General features: G+C 43.9%; 1 protein-coding gene across 1 annotated transcript; it reads left to right on the top strand.

Moving 5' to 3' along the window:
- Positions 1-2,013: 2,013 nt before the first annotated feature.
- LOC118394449 (procollagen galactosyltransferase 2-like) lies at positions 2,014-17,344 on the top strand. Its single transcript, XM_035787647.2, has 12 exons — positions 2,014-2,322; positions 3,351-3,461; positions 3,675-3,792; positions 4,045-4,179; positions 11,518-11,722; positions 11,984-12,103; positions 12,785-12,858; positions 13,061-13,167; positions 13,746-13,878; positions 15,149-15,276; positions 15,440-15,646; positions 15,947-17,344. Exons 1-12 carry the CDS (start codon positions 2,084-2,086, stop codon positions 16,230-16,232), a joined length of 1,863 nt encoding a protein of 620 aa, XP_035643540.1. The 5' UTR covers positions 2,014-2,083; the 3' UTR covers positions 16,233-17,344.
- Positions 17,345-17,902: the final 558 nt, after the last annotated feature.

The following is a 17,902-nucleotide window of genomic DNA, read 5'->3' as shown; positions in this document are numbered from 1 at the left end:
AAACAATAAGGGGTAAAAACAGTTATTTACAACTGTGTTGACAGAATGTCTTGCTACGATATTAGTGAACTGAAATACAGAATAACAGTACAACAGTGACTAGTAATGCTTACAGGCTCCTTCTCCTTTCCTCTGCCCCTCTCTCAGTGCTCTCCAGAGTCCATGGAAGCAGCCAGTTCCTACAGTCTTCTTCCTCCCATCTGTAGCAGTGGAGAGGCTGGTGGAGGACTCCTCTCCAAGGAACAAAGTGTTTCTGGTGGTCAGTACCTCAGCTTACTTGTTGTATCATTGTCCACAGCTAGATATGTGCCATCCCGAGGGCCCACAGAGCTCACTGGCAACTCTCTAGTGGAGATAAAGGGATTCGTTAAAATCACCTATAAGTGACTTTGTTGACCTTCACAATCAATTTTAGATACTCTCGGATTATTTGGACATTATGAGCGAAAAAAGCTCATATCAGTCCCATGACTTGAATGGAATTTGTGCCACCCATGCTAAAAAGTTAGCATGTGGAAACAGTGCCAGGGACACTAAACCAAAGCATGGATTGCTGTCATACCTTGTCCATAGACTGCTTACAGGGTAAGGAAAACAATGTGTCATTTTGTAATCAGTGAACTATCCCTTTAAAACATACTAATAAGCCTGTAATGGGGGATTTTGTTTGATTAATTCCTCTCCTGTATTTAATGTTCTGTAACTAAGTACGGATGTTGGTACATTTGACCTGTTAATTAAACTGCCAGTATCAAATATCAGCCAGTGTTGAGTGATGTGGTTAAAGGTCGATGCCACACTGAGCCAAGGGCACACTGATATTGTGACACTGTGATTCTGTAGCCGCTGATGTTGTGTCTTCCTCCCAGCCTCTCGAGTTGGTGTTTACAGAACATTTGTTACTGTCTGATTAAAATATAAAGTGCCTTCTCAGAGAAGGACTGCTAGACATTTTCTCTGCTTCTGTGCCGGTGATGTCTCCCTTTTGCAACTTGTTATAAACTTGATTTATGATTGATAATGCTCTTCTCTTTTACAACTGTACAGAAACCCCTAAAATCCCCTATTACAATACCCAACAAACATTAGACAACTATACAGAAAATCCTAAAATCCCGTATTACAATACCCACCAACGTTAGACAACTATACAGAAATTGCTAAAATAAAGGATATGCAATCAATTAGATAATAGTGAGATTAACTGATAACTGACACAGACATTTTGGTGTAGCAGGAAGATCGGAATGTTGTGAACCCAGAGGTTCTGAGTTCAAAACCCAGGTGAGGACATGTTGAATAATAATTACTGTATGACCATGCACAATGTAATAATGTACGTCAAATTGTGTTAAATATGTCATTTGAAAACATTTTAATTTACAGGCTCTGGGTGGATCAGTTGTTCACCAATCGGGGCCTTGATTGGCTTGGCAACAGTAACAAGGGGTGGCATGTAAAGATATGTTTTTTTGGGGGGGGGCAAGAATGTTTCTTTGGGACCATCAGAAGACATTGTAAAAATGTATTTAGGGACATTGCAGGAACAAGCTGGGAACTAGACAAACCTCCAGAGGGCCATAACCGAACATTCTAATTTTTCAACATCATGAACACAGGAATGTTCTTGCAATATTCTTATGAAACATGTCTAGAACATTAATATCTTATATTCTGAGAACATGGTAACTACGTTCTAGGTAAATTCTATTTGACATTGAGGAAATGGTCTCTTGGAAATGGTCCTTGCACATCACTGGGAATGTTCCTATGAAAATGTTAGGTAATGACATAATGAGTCTCTTAAGGGAACATTCTCTAAAGTTGTGGGAACGTTTGTATTTAGCTGGGATAGGTCTAAATCGGAAGTCCTACACTGCAAGGAAAACCCCCAGAAAACATAAATAATAAAACATATGAGTGGATAGATAGTCGGCTTATACCAGCCGTTCACCGGTTGTCTTCACACTGTCTGCATCTCACCTACCAGATCAGTGCCACATACTCGACTTGCACCATTCACCCAATCTCAGTTGCAGTACATGTAGTTCAGGAGGGAGATAGAGCACCCCCTAAGGAAATAATGCAGTTTGAAATTGTGGGTTTCGGATTGCTTTTCTTGATTTTGATCGGGATACTCCCATACAACACCTGTACAGAAGACTTGATAACTGAACCCGTAGAACCTGTCCTTCCCGAGTCTTTGTTGCTGAAGCCCAAAGTATTGCTCAGTATTCTTGCGCGCAATGCGGAGCACAGTCTTCCCTACTTCTTGGGGTGCATCGACAGGCTGGAATATCCTAAGGATCGTATCGCCATCTGGTAAAACATGTTCAATTTAATATTTTGTTCCACATTGTTTCTTACTTTTAGATATTTTACCCTTTGAAATAAATACAATTATTATTTTTGGGTTAGTCAGCTAGCTAGCTCACTGAGTGATGTAAACTAAAGCAATCATGTATTGTCACATTGTTGTCCACCGATTCCAGAAGACACCACATGCTTTCATTTTGGGAATATTGGGTGATTTTGTGTAAAGAGCATCAGATTTTTGTTTTGAATTGAAAAATTCCTCAGTTCCACTAAGGACATTACTCAGGTGGAGTTTGATAGATTATTTACAGTATCTCCCAGCCCTATGGGCTAATTATAACTGCATTTTACCATAAAAAATGAATAAAATATGTATCAATCCCTGAATGGAGGGCACTTTCATTGGGCAAAACCTATTAAAAACCAGTTGCTGTCAGTGGATTAAGTGGCCTGAGTTCAACCTCTCTACCGAAATACTCAGAGATGAATATGAGATGAATGTGAGAAGAGTAAATAGTGGTCTGGGAGCAGAGAGAGGGTGAGATGTGAAGTGGAGTGGCACAGCACTGGTGAATGACAGCGACCAGGCAGAGAGAGGGAGGGAGAGAGAGAGGGAGGAGAGAGAGAGAGAGAGAGAGAGAGAGAGAGAGAGAGAGAGAGAGAGAGAGAGAGAGAGAGAGAGAGAGAGAGAGAGAGAGAGAGAGAGAGAGAGAGAGAGAGAGAGAGAGAGAGAGAGAGAGAGAGAGAGAGAGAGAGGGAAATAATAAAGAAGTCTATGCTGATTTAATACTGTAAGATGTTTTTATCAGAAGACAATTACATCAAATTACATGCTATGTAGAAATCTGGTGTCCTGAATCTCCGTTCATCATGCTTAAATCTAGGTTTAATCTGTGTCTGGGAAACCCGGTCCAAGGCTCATATGGGAATCAAATTTAAAACCATGGTGTGGAAAGCACTATGCTCCAACCAACTGAGCTATCTGATCCAGCCAGTAGCTCTAGTGTGCTGATGCTCTAGCCACTTTGTTCCAGTGCTGCTGCAGACCACAGTGTGGACAACACCACAGCCATGCTGCAGGAGTGGATCAGAGGGGTGCAGAGCCAGTATCACTCTGTGAAGTGGACACCCATGGAAGAACCAAGGTGAGCACACTCTGAAATACATCCTTCCATTTTTCTCCACATTCACTTTTACATGTCTTCTTCTCAGACGACCCACCTTTCCCTGTGAAGCTGGGGTGTTCATAACTATCAAGGACCCATACTGTGCACTCTTGTCATTCAATATCTATACAAATGTCAAGAATAAAGACCTCTCCACTCATTTCTCTCCTTCCATCTCTCCCTCTCCTCTAGCTCGCATGTGGGTGAGTTAGGGCCGAAGCACTGGCCTAACTCTCGGTTCACCCACGTGATGAAGCTAAAACAGGCTGCTCTTAGATCAGCCAGGGCTCTCTGGGCTGATTACATACTGGTGAGGTCACCCACAACTCAACACAGTGGGACAACAACACTCAGTAGTAGGTGTCATTAGGCGCAGAGGCATCACATTTTGAGATGGCAAACTGTTTTGTTTTAGGCACTGTTTACTGTTACCTTTATTTTTTTTTAAAGCTGTAACTGGTCGAAAGTACCACAAATAGCCAATTGTGAATTCCCCTCACTTTACTTGAGCCAGACCACAGAAACCCAGAATTTCCACTGAGATGATTCCTTCTTCAATCAGTTTGTGGACACTGACAACTTGCTGACCAACCGGCGGGTGCTGACTGAGATGATAGCAGAGAATTTAACGGTGGTAGCGCCCATGTTGGAGTCCCGTGTCCTCTACTCCAACTTCTGGTGTGGTGTGACCCCACAGGTACACCCTTCATTCATCTCTGTCACAATCTCTCCAACTTCTGGTGTGGTGTGACCCCACAGGTACACCCTTCATTCATCTCTGTCACAATCTCTCCAACTTCTGGTGTGGTGTGACCCCACAGGTACACCCTTCATTCATCTCTGTCACAATCTCTCCAACTTTTTCTGGCCCACAACTGGACCCATTCTCACAAGACAACTTTATTGTTTAGCTGCCATCCAAATGTTTATTCAATCTGAAGCATAACACCTGTCTGTCTGTCTGTCTGTCTGTCTGTCTGTCTGTCTGTCTGTCTGTCTGTCTGTCTGTCTGTCTGTCTGTCTGTCTGTACCAAGCTTGTCTGTCTGTATGTCGGCCAAGCTTGTCTGTCTGTATGTCGCCCAAGCTTGTCTGTCTGTATGTCGGCCAAGCTTGTCTGTCTGTATGTCGGCCAAGCTTGTCTGTCTGTATGTCGGCCAAGCTTGTCTGTCTGTATGTCGGCCAAGCTTGTCTGTCTGTCCGTTTGTTTGTTTGTTTGTTTGGCTCTGTTAGTGTCATGGTGAAAAGGGTTTTGGTAGGGGCAGAGAAACAGATGGAACCATTCCTCTTTGATGATTTCCCTTCTGTCATCTTCTCATCACCACTCCCCTAGCCACTTTCCCTTAGTGATATATGACTGTATGATTGGCTCTTCTGTCATCTTCTCATCACCACTCCCCTAGCCACTTTCCCTTAGTGATATATGACTGTATGATTGGCCTTCTGTCATCTTCTCATCACCACTCCCCTAGCCACTTTCCCTTAGTGATATATGACTGTATGATTGGCTCTTCTGTCATCTTCTCATCACCACTCCCCTAGCCACTTTCCCTTAGTGATATATGACTGTATGATTGGCTCTTCTGTCATCTTCTCATCACCACTCCCCTAGCCACTTTCCCTTAGTGATATATGACTGTATGATTGGCTCTTCTGTCATCTTCTCATCACCACTCCCCTAGCCACTTTCCCTTAGTGATATATGACTGTATGATTGGCCTTCTGTCATCTTCTCATCACCACTCCCCTAGCCACTTTCCCTTAGTGATATATGACTGTATGATTGGCCTTCTGTCATCTTCTCATCACCACTCCCCTAGCCACTTTCCCTTAGTGATATATGACTGTATGATTGGCTCTTCTGTCATCTTCTCATCACCACTCCCCTAGCCACTTTCCCTTAGTGATATATGACTGTATGATTGGCCTTCTGTCATCTTCTCATCACCACTCCCCTAGCCACTTCCCTTAGTGATATATGACTGTATGATTGGCTCTTCTGTCATCTTCTCATCACCACTCCCCTAGCCACTTTCCCTTAGTGATATATGACTGTATGATTGGCTCTTCTGTCATCTTCTCATCACCACTCCCCTAGCCACTTTCCCTTAGTGATATATGACTGTATGATTGGCCTTCTGTCATCTTCTCACCACCACTCCCCTAGCCACTTCCCTTAGTGATATATGACTGTATGATTGGCTCTTCTGTCATCTTCTCATCACCACTCCCCTAGCCACTTTCCCTTAGTGATATATGACTGTATGATTGGCCTTCTGTCATCTTCTCACCACCACTCCCCTAGCCACTTCCCTTAGTGATATATGACTGTATGATTGGCTCTTCTGTCATCTTCTCATCACCACTCCCCTAGCCACTTTCCCTTAGTGATATATGACTGTATGATTGGCTCTTCTGTCATCTTCTCATCACCACTCCCCTAGCCACTTCCCTTAGTGATATATGACTGTATGATTGGCTCTTCTGTCATCTTCTCATCACCACTCCCCTAACCACTTTCCCTTAGTGATATATGACTGTATGATTGGCCTTCTGTCATCTTCTCATCACCACTCCCTAGCCACTTTCCCTTAGTGATATATGACTGTATGATTGGCTCTTCTGTCATCTTCTCATCACCACTCCCTAGCCACTTTCCCTTAGTGATATATGACTGTATGATTGGCTCTTCTGTCATCTTCTCATCACCACTCCCTAGCCACTTTCCCTTAGTGATATATGACTGTATGATTGGCCTTCTGTCATCTTCTCATCACCACTCCCTAGCCACTTTCCCTTAGTGATATATGACTGTATGATTGGCCTTCTGTCATCTTCTCATCACCACTCCCCTAGCCACTTTCCCTTAGTGATATATGACTGTATGATTGGCTCTTCTGTCATCTTCTCATCACCACTCCCCTAGCCACTTTCCCTTAGTGATATGTGACTGTATGATTGGCTCTTCTGTCATCTTCTCATCACCACTCCCCTAGCCACTTCCCTTAGTGATATATGACTGTATGATTGGCCTTCTGTCATCTTCTCACCACCACTCCCCTAGCCACTTTCCCTTAGTGATATATGACTGTAGATTGGCTCTTCTGTCATCTTCTCATCACCACTCCCCTAGCCACTTTCCCTTAGTGATATATGACTGTAGATTGGCTCTTCTGTCATCTTCTCACCACCACTCCCCTAGCCACTTTCCCTTAGTGATATATGACTGTATGATTGGCCTTCTGTCATCTTCTCACCACCACTCCCTAGCCACTTCCCTTAGTGATATATGACTGTATGATTGGCTCTTCTGTCATCTTCTCATCACCACTCCCCTAGCCACTTTCCCTTAGTGATATATGACTGTATGATTGGCTCTTCTGTCATCTTCTCATCACCACTCCCTAGCCACTTTCCCTTAGTGATATATGACTGTATGATTGGCTCTTCTGTCATCTTCTCATCACCACTCCCTAGCCACTTCCCTTAGTGATATATGACTGTATGATTGGCTCTTCTGTCATCTTCTCATCACCACTCCCCTAGCCACTTTCCCTTAGTGATATATGACTGTATGATTGGCTCTTCTGTCATCTTCTCATCACCACTCCCCTAGCCACTTTCCCTTAGTGATATATGACTGTATGATTGGCTCTTCTGTCATCTTCTCATCACCACTCCCCTAGCCACTTTCCCTTAGTGATATATGACTGTATGATTGGCCTTCTGTCATCTTCTCACCACCACTCCCCTAGCCACTTTCCCTTAGTGATATATGACTGTATGATTGGCTCTTCTGTCATCTTCTCATCACCACTCCCCTAGCCACTTTCCCTTAGTGATATATGACTGTATGATTGGCCTTCTGTCATCTTCTCATCACCACTCCCCTAGCCACTTTCCCTTAGTGATATATGACTGTATGATTGGCTCTTCTGTCATCTTCTCATCACCACCACTTTCCCTAGCCACTTCTCCCACCACTAGTGATATATGACTGTATGATTGGCTCTTCTGTCATCTTCTCATCACCACTCCCTAGCCACTTTCCCTTAGTGATATATGACTGTATGATTGGCTCTTCTGTCATCTTCTCATCACCACTCCCCTAGCCACTTTCCCTTAGTGATATATGACTGTATGATTGGCTCTTCTGTCATCTTCTCACCACCACTCCCCCTAGCCACTTTCCCTTAGTGATATATGACTGTATGATTGGCTCTTCTGTCATCTTCTCATCACCACTCCCCTAGCCACTTTCCCTTAGTGATATATGACTGTATGATTGGCTCTTCTGTCATCTTCTCATCACCACTCCCCTACTTCCCTTAGCTGTATGATTGGCATCTTCTCATCACCACTCCCTAGTGATATATGACTGTATGATTGGCTCTTCTGTCATCTTCTCATCACCACTCCCCTAGCCACTTTCCCTTAGTGATATATGACTGTATGATTGGCTCTTCTGTCATCTTCTCATCACCACTCCCCTAGCCACTTTCCCTTAGTGATATATGACTGTATGATTGGCTCTTCTGTCATCTTCTCATCACCACTCCCTAGCCACTTTCCCTTAGTGATATATGACTGTATGATTGGCCTTCTGTCATCTTCTCATCACCACTCCCCTAGCCACTTTCCCTTAGTGATATATGACTGTATGATTGGCTCTTCTGTCATCTTCTCATCACCACTCCCCTAGCCACTTTCCCTTAGTGATATATGACTGTATGATTGGCTCTTCTGTCATCTTCTCATCACCACTCCCCTAGCCACTTTCCCTTAGTGATATATGACTGTATGATTGGCCTTCTGTCATCTTCTCATCACCACTCCCCCACTAGTGATATATGACCATCTTCTCATCACCACTCCCCTAGCCACTTTCCCTTAGTGATATATGACTGTATGATTGGCTCTTCTGTCATCTTCTCATCACCACTCCCTAGCCACTTTCCCTTAGTGATATATGACTGTATGATTGGCTCTTCTGTCATCTTCTCATCACCACTCCCCTAGCCACTTTCCCTTAGTGATATATGACTGTATGATTGGCCTTCTGTCATCTTCTCATCACCACTCCCCTAGTGATATATGACCATCTTCTCATCACCAGTGATATATGACTGTATGATTGGCTCTTCTGTCATCTTCTCATCACCACTCCCCTAGCCACTTTCCCTTAGTGATATATGACTGTATGATTGGCTCTTCTGTCATCTTCTCATCACCACTCCCTAGCCACTTTCCCTTAGTGATATATGACTGTATGATTGGCTCTTCTGTCATCTTCTCATCACCACTCCCCTAGCCACTTTCCCTTAGTGATATATGACTGTATGATTGGCCTTCTGTCATCTTCTCATCACCACTCCCCTAGCCACTTTCCCTTAGTGATATATGACTGTATGATTGGCTCTTCTGTCATCTTCTCATCACCACTCCCCTAGCCACTTTCCCTTAGTGATATATGACTGTATGATTGGCTCTTCTGTCATCTTCTCACCACCACTCCCCTAGCTACTTCCCTTAGTGATATATGACTGTATGATTGGCTCTTCTGTCATCTTCTCATCACCACTCCCCTAGCCACTTTCCCTTAGTGATATATGACTGTATGATTGGCTCTTCTGTCATCTTCTCATCACCACTCCCCTAGCCACTTTCCCTTAGTGATATATGACTGTATGATTGGCTCTTCTGTCATCTTCTCACACCACTCCCTAGCTTTCCCTTAGTGATATATGACTGTATGATTGGCTCTTCTGTCATCTTCTCATCACCACTCCCCTAACCACTTTCCCTTAGTGATATATGACTGTATGATTGGCTCTTCTGTCATCTTCTCATCACCACCACTTTCCCTAGCCACTTTCCCTTAGTGATATATGACTGTATGATTGGCTCTTCTGTCATCTTCTCATCACCACTCCCTAGCCACTTTCCCTTAGTGATATATGACTGTATGATTGGCTCTTCTGTCATCTTCTCACACCACTCCCCTAGCTACTTCCCTTAGTGATATATGACTGTATGATTGGCTCTTCTGTCATCTTCTCATCACCACTCCCTAGCCACTTTCCCTTAGTGATATATGACTGTATGATTGGCTCTTCTGTCATCTTCTCATCACCACTCCCTAGCCACTTTCCCTTAGTGATATATGACTGTATGATTGGCTCTTCTGTCATCTTCTCACCACCACTCCCCTAGCTACTTCCCTTAGTGATATATGACTGTATGATTGGCTCTTCTGTCATCTTCTCATCACCACTCCCCTAACCACTTTCCCTTAGTGATATATGACTGTATGATTGGCTCTTCTGTCATCTTCTCATCACCACTCCCCTAGCCACTTTCCCTTAGTGATATATGACTGTATGATTGGCCTTCTGTCATCTTCTCATCACCACTCCCCTAACCACTTTCCCTTAGTGATATATGACTGTATGATTGGCCTTCTGTCATCTTCTCACCACCACTCCCCTAGCTACTTCCCTTAGTGATATATGACTGTATGATTGGCTCTTCTGTCATCTTCTCATCACCACTCCCCTAGCCACTTTCCCTTAGTGATATATGACTGTATGATTGGCTCTTCTGTCATCTTCTCACCACCACTCCCCTAGCTACTTCCCTTAGTGATATATGACTGTATGATTGGCTCTTCTGTCATCTTCTCATCACCACTCCCCTAGCCACTTTCCCTTAGTGATATATGACTGTATGATTGGCCTTCTGTCATCTTCTCACCACCACTCCCCTAGCCACTTTCCCTTAGTGATATATGACTGTATGATTGGCTCTTCTGTCCTTTCCCATTTTTTTTCTTCTGATTTGTCAGTTTTGTATGGCATTGATAGTCAATTCAATTAGTGAGTATGTCATTTTGTTTTTTAGATACACTCAGTGACCAGTTTATTAGGTACACCACCCCGTTCATGAAAATGGATCGTTCCTACGGATAGTGAGTCACGTGGCCATGGTTTGCTATATAAACAGGCAGACGGGCATCGAGGCATTCAGTTACTGTTTGATTGAACGTTAGAGGGCAAAACGAGTGACCTAAGTGACTTTGAGCGTGGTATGATCATCAGTACCAGGCGGTTCCAGTATCTCAGAACCGGCCTCCTGGGGTTAACACGCACAACAGTGTCTAGGGTTTACAGAGAATGGTGAAACAAACAAAAAACACCCAGTCAGCGGCAGTCCTGTGGGTGATGAGAGGCCAAAGAAGAATGGCAAGAATCGTGCAACCTAACAGGCGGACCACAAACAGGCAAATAACGGTGCAGTACAACAGTGGTGTGCAGAACAGCATCTCAGAACGCACAACTCGTCGGTCCTTGTCATAGATGGGCTATTGCAGCAGACGACCACACCGGGTTCCACTCCTATCAACTAGAAACAAGAAGAAGCGGCTCAAGTGGATGTGTGATCACCAACACTGGACAATTGACGAGTGGAAAAACATTGCCTGGTCCGACGAATCCTGGTTCTTGTTGCGTCATGCTGATGGCAGAGTCAGGATTTAGCGTAAGCAGCTTGAGTCCATGGCCCATTCTGTCTGGTGTCAACGTTACAGACTGGTGGCAGTGGTGTAATGGTGTGGGGAATATTTTCCTGGCACACGTTAGGTCCCTTGATACCAATTGAGAAATGTTTCCATACCCCAAAGAATTCAGAATGTTCTGGGGGCAAAGGGGGGGTCCGACCCGGTGTATCTAATAAACTGGCCACTGAGTGTAGATATCAAGAATCTTTGTAACCCATGATGATTTATACATTTAATGCTCATTAAATGTGGGTTTTTTTGTTTATTAATTGTATTATACCATCTTGCTTTTGTGTTCGCTCAACATTGTATTTTAAGATTTAAATTGTTCACATTTCCAGGGAGCAAATCATTGGAATTTTTTTATTCATTAAAATGCATTTATGTCAGGGGGCCACAGAAAATGTAACGATGGGCCGGATTGTCCCTGGGGATTCTATTTAAGTTTCTCTGATCCACTGTGTCTCTTCCTGCCCTCTTAGGGTTACTACAAGCGCACCCCTGAGTACATCCCCATCAGGAACTGGAAACGCCAGGGCTGCTTCGCTGTTCCCATGGTGCACTCTACCTTCATGGTGGACCTGAGGCGGAGCGCCACCCGGGCGCTGGCCTTCCACCCTCCACACCACGATTACACCTTCCCCCTGGATGACATCATGGTCTTCGCCTTCTCCGCGCGGCGGGCAGGTCAGTCATAGAGTCATAATGAATTGTGTTAAAATGCTCAGTTTCCTTACTGTATATTGAATGTGTGTCATATCTTAGTTCAAATAGTCATTGTTTTCTTTCAAATACTTTAGTTGCGCTTGATTGAGCTTGTCTGGCACAGTGGAACCAGTGGAATAGCCGGGCTATGAGGCACTCCAGGCAGGCTCAAACAAACACTCAATTATTATTTATATGTATTATGTTTTATGTGTCTAATGTTAAATCTGTGACTCCATACAGATGTGCAGATGTACATATGTAATAGAGAGCATTATGGGTATTTGCCACTGCCTCTGAAGCAAGAGCAAAGTCTGGAGGAGGAGGTGGAGAGCTTTAGCCACACCATGACCGAGGCTCTGAGTGAGTACTCTGATGCACACACACACACACACACCACACACCACACACCACACACCACACACTCACGCCACCCACACACACGCCACCCACACAACACTCACACAGACACACACACACACACACACACCCACACACACACACACACACACACACACACCCACACACACACACACACACACAAAACACTCACACACACACTCACGCCCACACACATACACACTCACGCCACCCACACATACACACACACACAAACACCCACACACACACACACAAACACTCACACACACACTCACGCCCACACACATACACACTCACGCCACCCACACATACACACACAAAACACCCACACACACACACAAACACCCCCACACACACACACAAACACTCACACACACACACACTACCCTCACTATATTTGAACGTATCTCCCCTCTCCTACAGACCAGTCTCTGTGATGCCGTTTGACTTTCACTTTCACAGCCGTGTCAGAATTCTCACTCTTCTGTTATCTCTTCTGCTTCTCCGTCTCTCCCCGTCTCTTCAGAGAATCCCTAAACTGGTCATTAATGAGAGACTGACGAATTCCCTTACAAATCATAGATGGCAAATGTCTTAACACAGTGTGATCTGCTTTTATCTTTTATCTGGTAATAAGAGTCTAATACAGGTATTTTTCTTCAGTCGATTACCTCATGAAGCCGTCCAAATACATGCACCATACAGCTAAACCTCTGGAAAAGATGGGATTTGATGAGGTACTGAGAATGTACTTACAGTATATCTACACTATTGTATATCTACACTACTGTATATCTACACTATGGTATAGCTTTAGTCATCCACTGTCATTGTTTGAAAGAAATCACAGAAACGTCTATTTCATACAAATCATGAGAAAGGTGATTATGGATGTAACAGTTGGATTTTAGTGACCTGTTCTCCCCGCCTTCATTCTAGATCTTTCTGATTAATCTGAAGCGTCGCATTGACCGGAGGGATCGAATGCTGAGCACCCTTGCCGTTCTGGGCATTGATATCACACTGACAGAGGCGGTGGATGGCAAGTACGACACAACAATCCAAAAGCACTTTACATAAGCGTCTGCACCTGTTATTTCAGAAGGAAATAAAATACATTTCCTGCTATCCATACTGAATCCTCACTCCTCTCCACTATGGTTCCACTCAGGCTCCTGAGTGGCGCAGCGGTCTAAGCCACTGCATCTCAGTGCTAGAGGCGTCACTACAGACACTGGTTAGATTCCAGGCTGTATCACAACCGGCCGTGATTGGGAGTACCATAGGGCGGCGCACAATTGGCCCAGCGTTGTCCGGGTTTGGCCCGGGGTAGGCCGTCATTGTAAATAATAATTTGTTTTTAACTGACTTGCCTAATTAAATAAAGGTTCAACTAAACATGTAATAAAGTGAGCATGGGATTGATGTGATATGGATTCCTCAAACATGAAACTTTGATGTATTATCAGTATCTTAATCTTCCTTTGATCTTTTGTTCTACTGTTCTGAATTGAATCAGAAAAAGAACAGGTGCCAACACTGCACAGGTGCAAAATCTAGACCTACGCACCTGGGCTGGGTTTGAACATTTAATTATGTTTTATTCATCTTTTATTTTCTTCAGAGCCCTGAACTCGTCCCAGCTGCAAGCGATGGGCATAGACATGTTGCCTGGGTACAAAGACCCGTATTCGGGGCGTGTGCTGACGCGAGGGGAGATTGGCTGCTTCCTCAGTCACTACAATATCTGGAAACAGGTACACATCTAGTCTATACATGGAACAGGTACACATCTAGTCTATACCTGGAAACAGGTACACATCTAGTCTATACCAGAAACAGGTACACATCTAGTCTATACATGGAAACAGGTACACATCTAGTCTATACATGGAAACAGGGACACATCTAGTCTATACATGGAAACAGGGACACATCTAGTCTATACATGGAAACAGGGACACATCTAGTCTATACATGGAAACAGGTACACATCTAGTCTATACATGGAACAGGTACACATCTAGTCTATTCATGGAACAGGTACACATCTAGTCTATACATGGAACAGGTACACATCTAGTCTATACATGGAAACAGGTACACATCTAGTCTATACATGGAACAGGTACACATCTAGTCTATACATGGAACAGGTACACATCTAGTCTATACCTGGAACAGGTACACATCTAGTCTATACATGGAACAGGTACACATCTAGTCTATACCTGGAACAGGTACACATCTAGTCTATACATGGAAACAGGTACACATCTAGTCTATACATGGAAACAGGGACACATCTAGTCTATACATGGAAACAGGGACACATCTAGTCTATACATGGAAACAGGGACACATCTAGTCTATACATGGAAACAGGTACACATCTAGTCTATACATGGAAACAGGTACACATCTAGTCTATACATGGAACAGGTACACATCTAGTCTATACCTGGAACAGGTACACAAGAGGTTGCATAAAAATCCTAATAAATATTTATAGCTGCCACTTTTATTGATAACGGTACACCCCTTTCCTGCAGTCAAATGACCAGATCGCCCTCTAGTGGCCTTATGGGTGGAATGTTCATAGTTAATAAACTTTCCTTTCATTTTTTGGCCCCAAAAATTCTGTTTTTTTATGTCAAACGGTTTTGTTGCATTTAAGGCTTCTGTGATCTATATAAAGTGTAATATTGGGATACAAACTCAAAACTGAATACATTTCAACTCTATATCTGACATGGTACATGTGTCTTACTTTTTGTAAGCCCATAACCATGTGCGTGTCGTATACTTTTGTTTCAAAGTAGATTTGTTTAAGACCACCAAGAATCACTCTGTGTGACCCTGATTTATCCCACTGCAGTAAAAGGAGAATGATCCGTAACAGTGCTCAAACTACTTTAGATGTAAAGATATAAGATAGAAAGCAATGTCACTTGTTTTAATGTATCAAGTATTTGGAGATTCAAACCCTGGCTCAGTGGCTGTCCTGTGGTGCATGTCTCCCCCTAGGTGGTGGAACAGGGACTGCAGCGTGTGCTGGTGCTGGAGGATGATGTGAGGTTTGAGCCGCGTTTCCGCAGCAGACTGGTGACCATCATGGAGAACGTGGACCGAGTGGGACTGGACTGGGATCTGATGTGAGGGCTGATTGGCTGCATACACACTCTAACATAGACAGGCAGACAGACAGAAAATATTCCAACGTGTGTCTGATCTTAGGATGCAAGCATAATAGTGTAAAATGACTTATTTTTCGAGGAATGCTTTAGAAATTGACGTTTCTCTCCCTCTCTCTCTCAGCTATGTGGGGCGTAAGCGCCTGCAGGTGAAGCAGCCGGAGCGCTGGGTGGAGGGGGTCAGTAACCTGGTACACCCTGACTATTCCTATTGGACTCTGGGTTACGCCCTCTCCTTGCAGGGGGCCAAGAGGCTCCTGGGCGCCCGGGCCCTGGGCAAGATGCTACCTGTGGATGAGTACCTGCCTGTCATGTTCAACAAGCACCCACGGTGTGTTCCAGTGGTCGGACAGGCTTTTGTCTTTTAACTGCAGTGTCCACATTCTCACTCTATCTCTCTCCCGCAAGCACCTTATTCACCAAGCACATGCTTGTTGAGTGACATTTGTCACTGCAAACCCAGTGTTTGCTGATCTTAAGAGACCAGGTAGAGATTAAAACGGTGCAATCAATATGGCGGTGGTTCCAGGCAGATCTTCCAATGGGCCTTTTGGAGCTCGGAGAAGAGTTTGTTTTCATACCGGGCATGTGTTGTTGTTTTTTAATTCTCCTCAACTCTCCTTGCCCTCAGGGAGGAGTACATGGCCCAGTTTGAGCAGAGGGACCTGCTGGCGTTCTCTGTGGAGCCGCTGCTCCTCTTCCCCACCCACTATACTGGCGAGCCGGGCTACTTCAGCGACACAGAGACCTCCACCATCTGGGACGATGAGGCCACAACCACCGACTGGGACCGGCAGAACACCCAGCGAAGCAGCAAGCAGGACGGCCAGGGACGGCCTATGCCCCCAGGCATCGCCAAGGAAGGAGGAGGCGCGCCCTCACCCTCCTCTGCCAGCAATCAAAGAGATGAACTCTGATGAGTTGAGGTCACATAAACACACACGTTACTCCTATGATTAATACATTAAATCTTACATTGCCATATTGGCTGGCAACATTCTTATCTCTTTCTTGCTACGGCTAACTTACAGTCACATCAAACAGTGCAGCCAGAATAACAACAGTAGCTGCATTTGCATTTGTTTAAGCTGTTTTCTAGTGAACTTTATTTGGATACATGCATAACAATGAGCGAACGTGGCACCATTTCACCTGGCATATCATTTTTTTAATTCAACCTTTATTTAACTAGGCAAGTTAGTGAAGAACAAATTCTTATTTACAATGATGGCATTGACATTGTGCGTTCACAATTACATTTGACTCTCTCTTCGGGACACTGTTGATCAGAGGAGCTAGCCAACAACACACCGAATACAATCACTTCAAACTGAAGCTGGAAATACTGCAAACTAGCTGCATCTCGTTTCCTTTTTTCAATTGACATTACTTTGTATATATCCACCAAAAATGATGTGAGCTGATTCATGATTTCGACTGGTTTAGAAACGCTGCCTGCCTATCTGTCTTGCCCCGACCCCTACACATTCATTACTATGGAACAGCTGGAGATCTCATTTTAATATTGACACAATGTTGCAAATGTCGGAAAGACAGACGGCAAGTTTTATACAAACCTCCACTGTTGAAAACTAAATGTTAGTCTAAAAGAAATGTGATTTAATGTCTAGATGCTTTTTATAGTGGAGATCAGGTTTATCACTTGCCTGGCTGGACTGATGAGACAGTGGATTGTGCAGTCAGATGGAACAGAGTAAATAGGCATTTTAATGTCATAGATTTAGCCGGTGGTAATTTGTGGAATAGACACCGACTGGAATAGGGTTTTAACCCATCATCATTCTGGATTAGACCCATCCGTTATATAATCAGGATTATAAACTGGGTGGTTCGAGCTCTGAATGCTAATTGGCTGACAGCCGTGGTATATCAGACCGTATGCCACAGGTATGACAAAACATTTATTTTTACTGCTCTAATTATGTTGGTAACCAGTTCATAATAGCAATAAGGCACCTTGGGAGTTTGTGGTATATGGCCATTATACCATGGCTAAGGGCTGTGTCCAGGCTAGCCACGTTGTGTCTCGTTCATAAGAACAGCCCTTAGCCATGGTTTATTGGCCATATACCACAAACCCCCAAGGTGCCTTATTGCTTAATTAAAGAATGATGCCTTTTAGCTGTCTGCAAACATTCCAGCTGATTGTATTAGTTTATAGGGATATTTCACCCAAATTACATATTGGATTCCTTACCATGTGAGCACTCTACGGACAAGGTATGACAGCAATCCATGCATTGGTTTAGTTTACCTGGTCACTGTTTCCAAATGCTAACGTTTTTTTGCCTCTGTGGCACAAATCCAGCGCAAGTCAATGGTTCTGATATTAGCATTTTTCTATCTTAATGTCCAAGTCATCCTAAAGTATCTAAAAAGCTCAATGAAGTTACTAAATAGATCATTTGGACACGAGACGCGAAAATGTACTTACACAGGGTACCGTCGACTTGCATTGGATCTGGATTTGTGCCAGATTGTAAAAATATTGCAGTTGTCAAGTAAAACAAACCAAGTCATGAATCAAGGATTGTGGTCATACCTTGTCCGTAGACTGCTTACAGGG

The sequence above is a fragment of the Oncorhynchus keta genome, chromosome 15, assembly GCF_023373465.1.
Source record: "Oncorhynchus keta strain PuntledgeMale-10-30-2019 chromosome 15, Oket_V2, whole genome shotgun sequence".
Taxonomy (NCBI): Eukaryota; Metazoa; Chordata; class Actinopteri; order Salmoniformes; family Salmonidae; genus Oncorhynchus; species Oncorhynchus keta.
The sequence above is the reverse complement of the archived record's forward strand: the minus strand, read 5'-3'. Positions and strand labels throughout refer to the sequence as shown.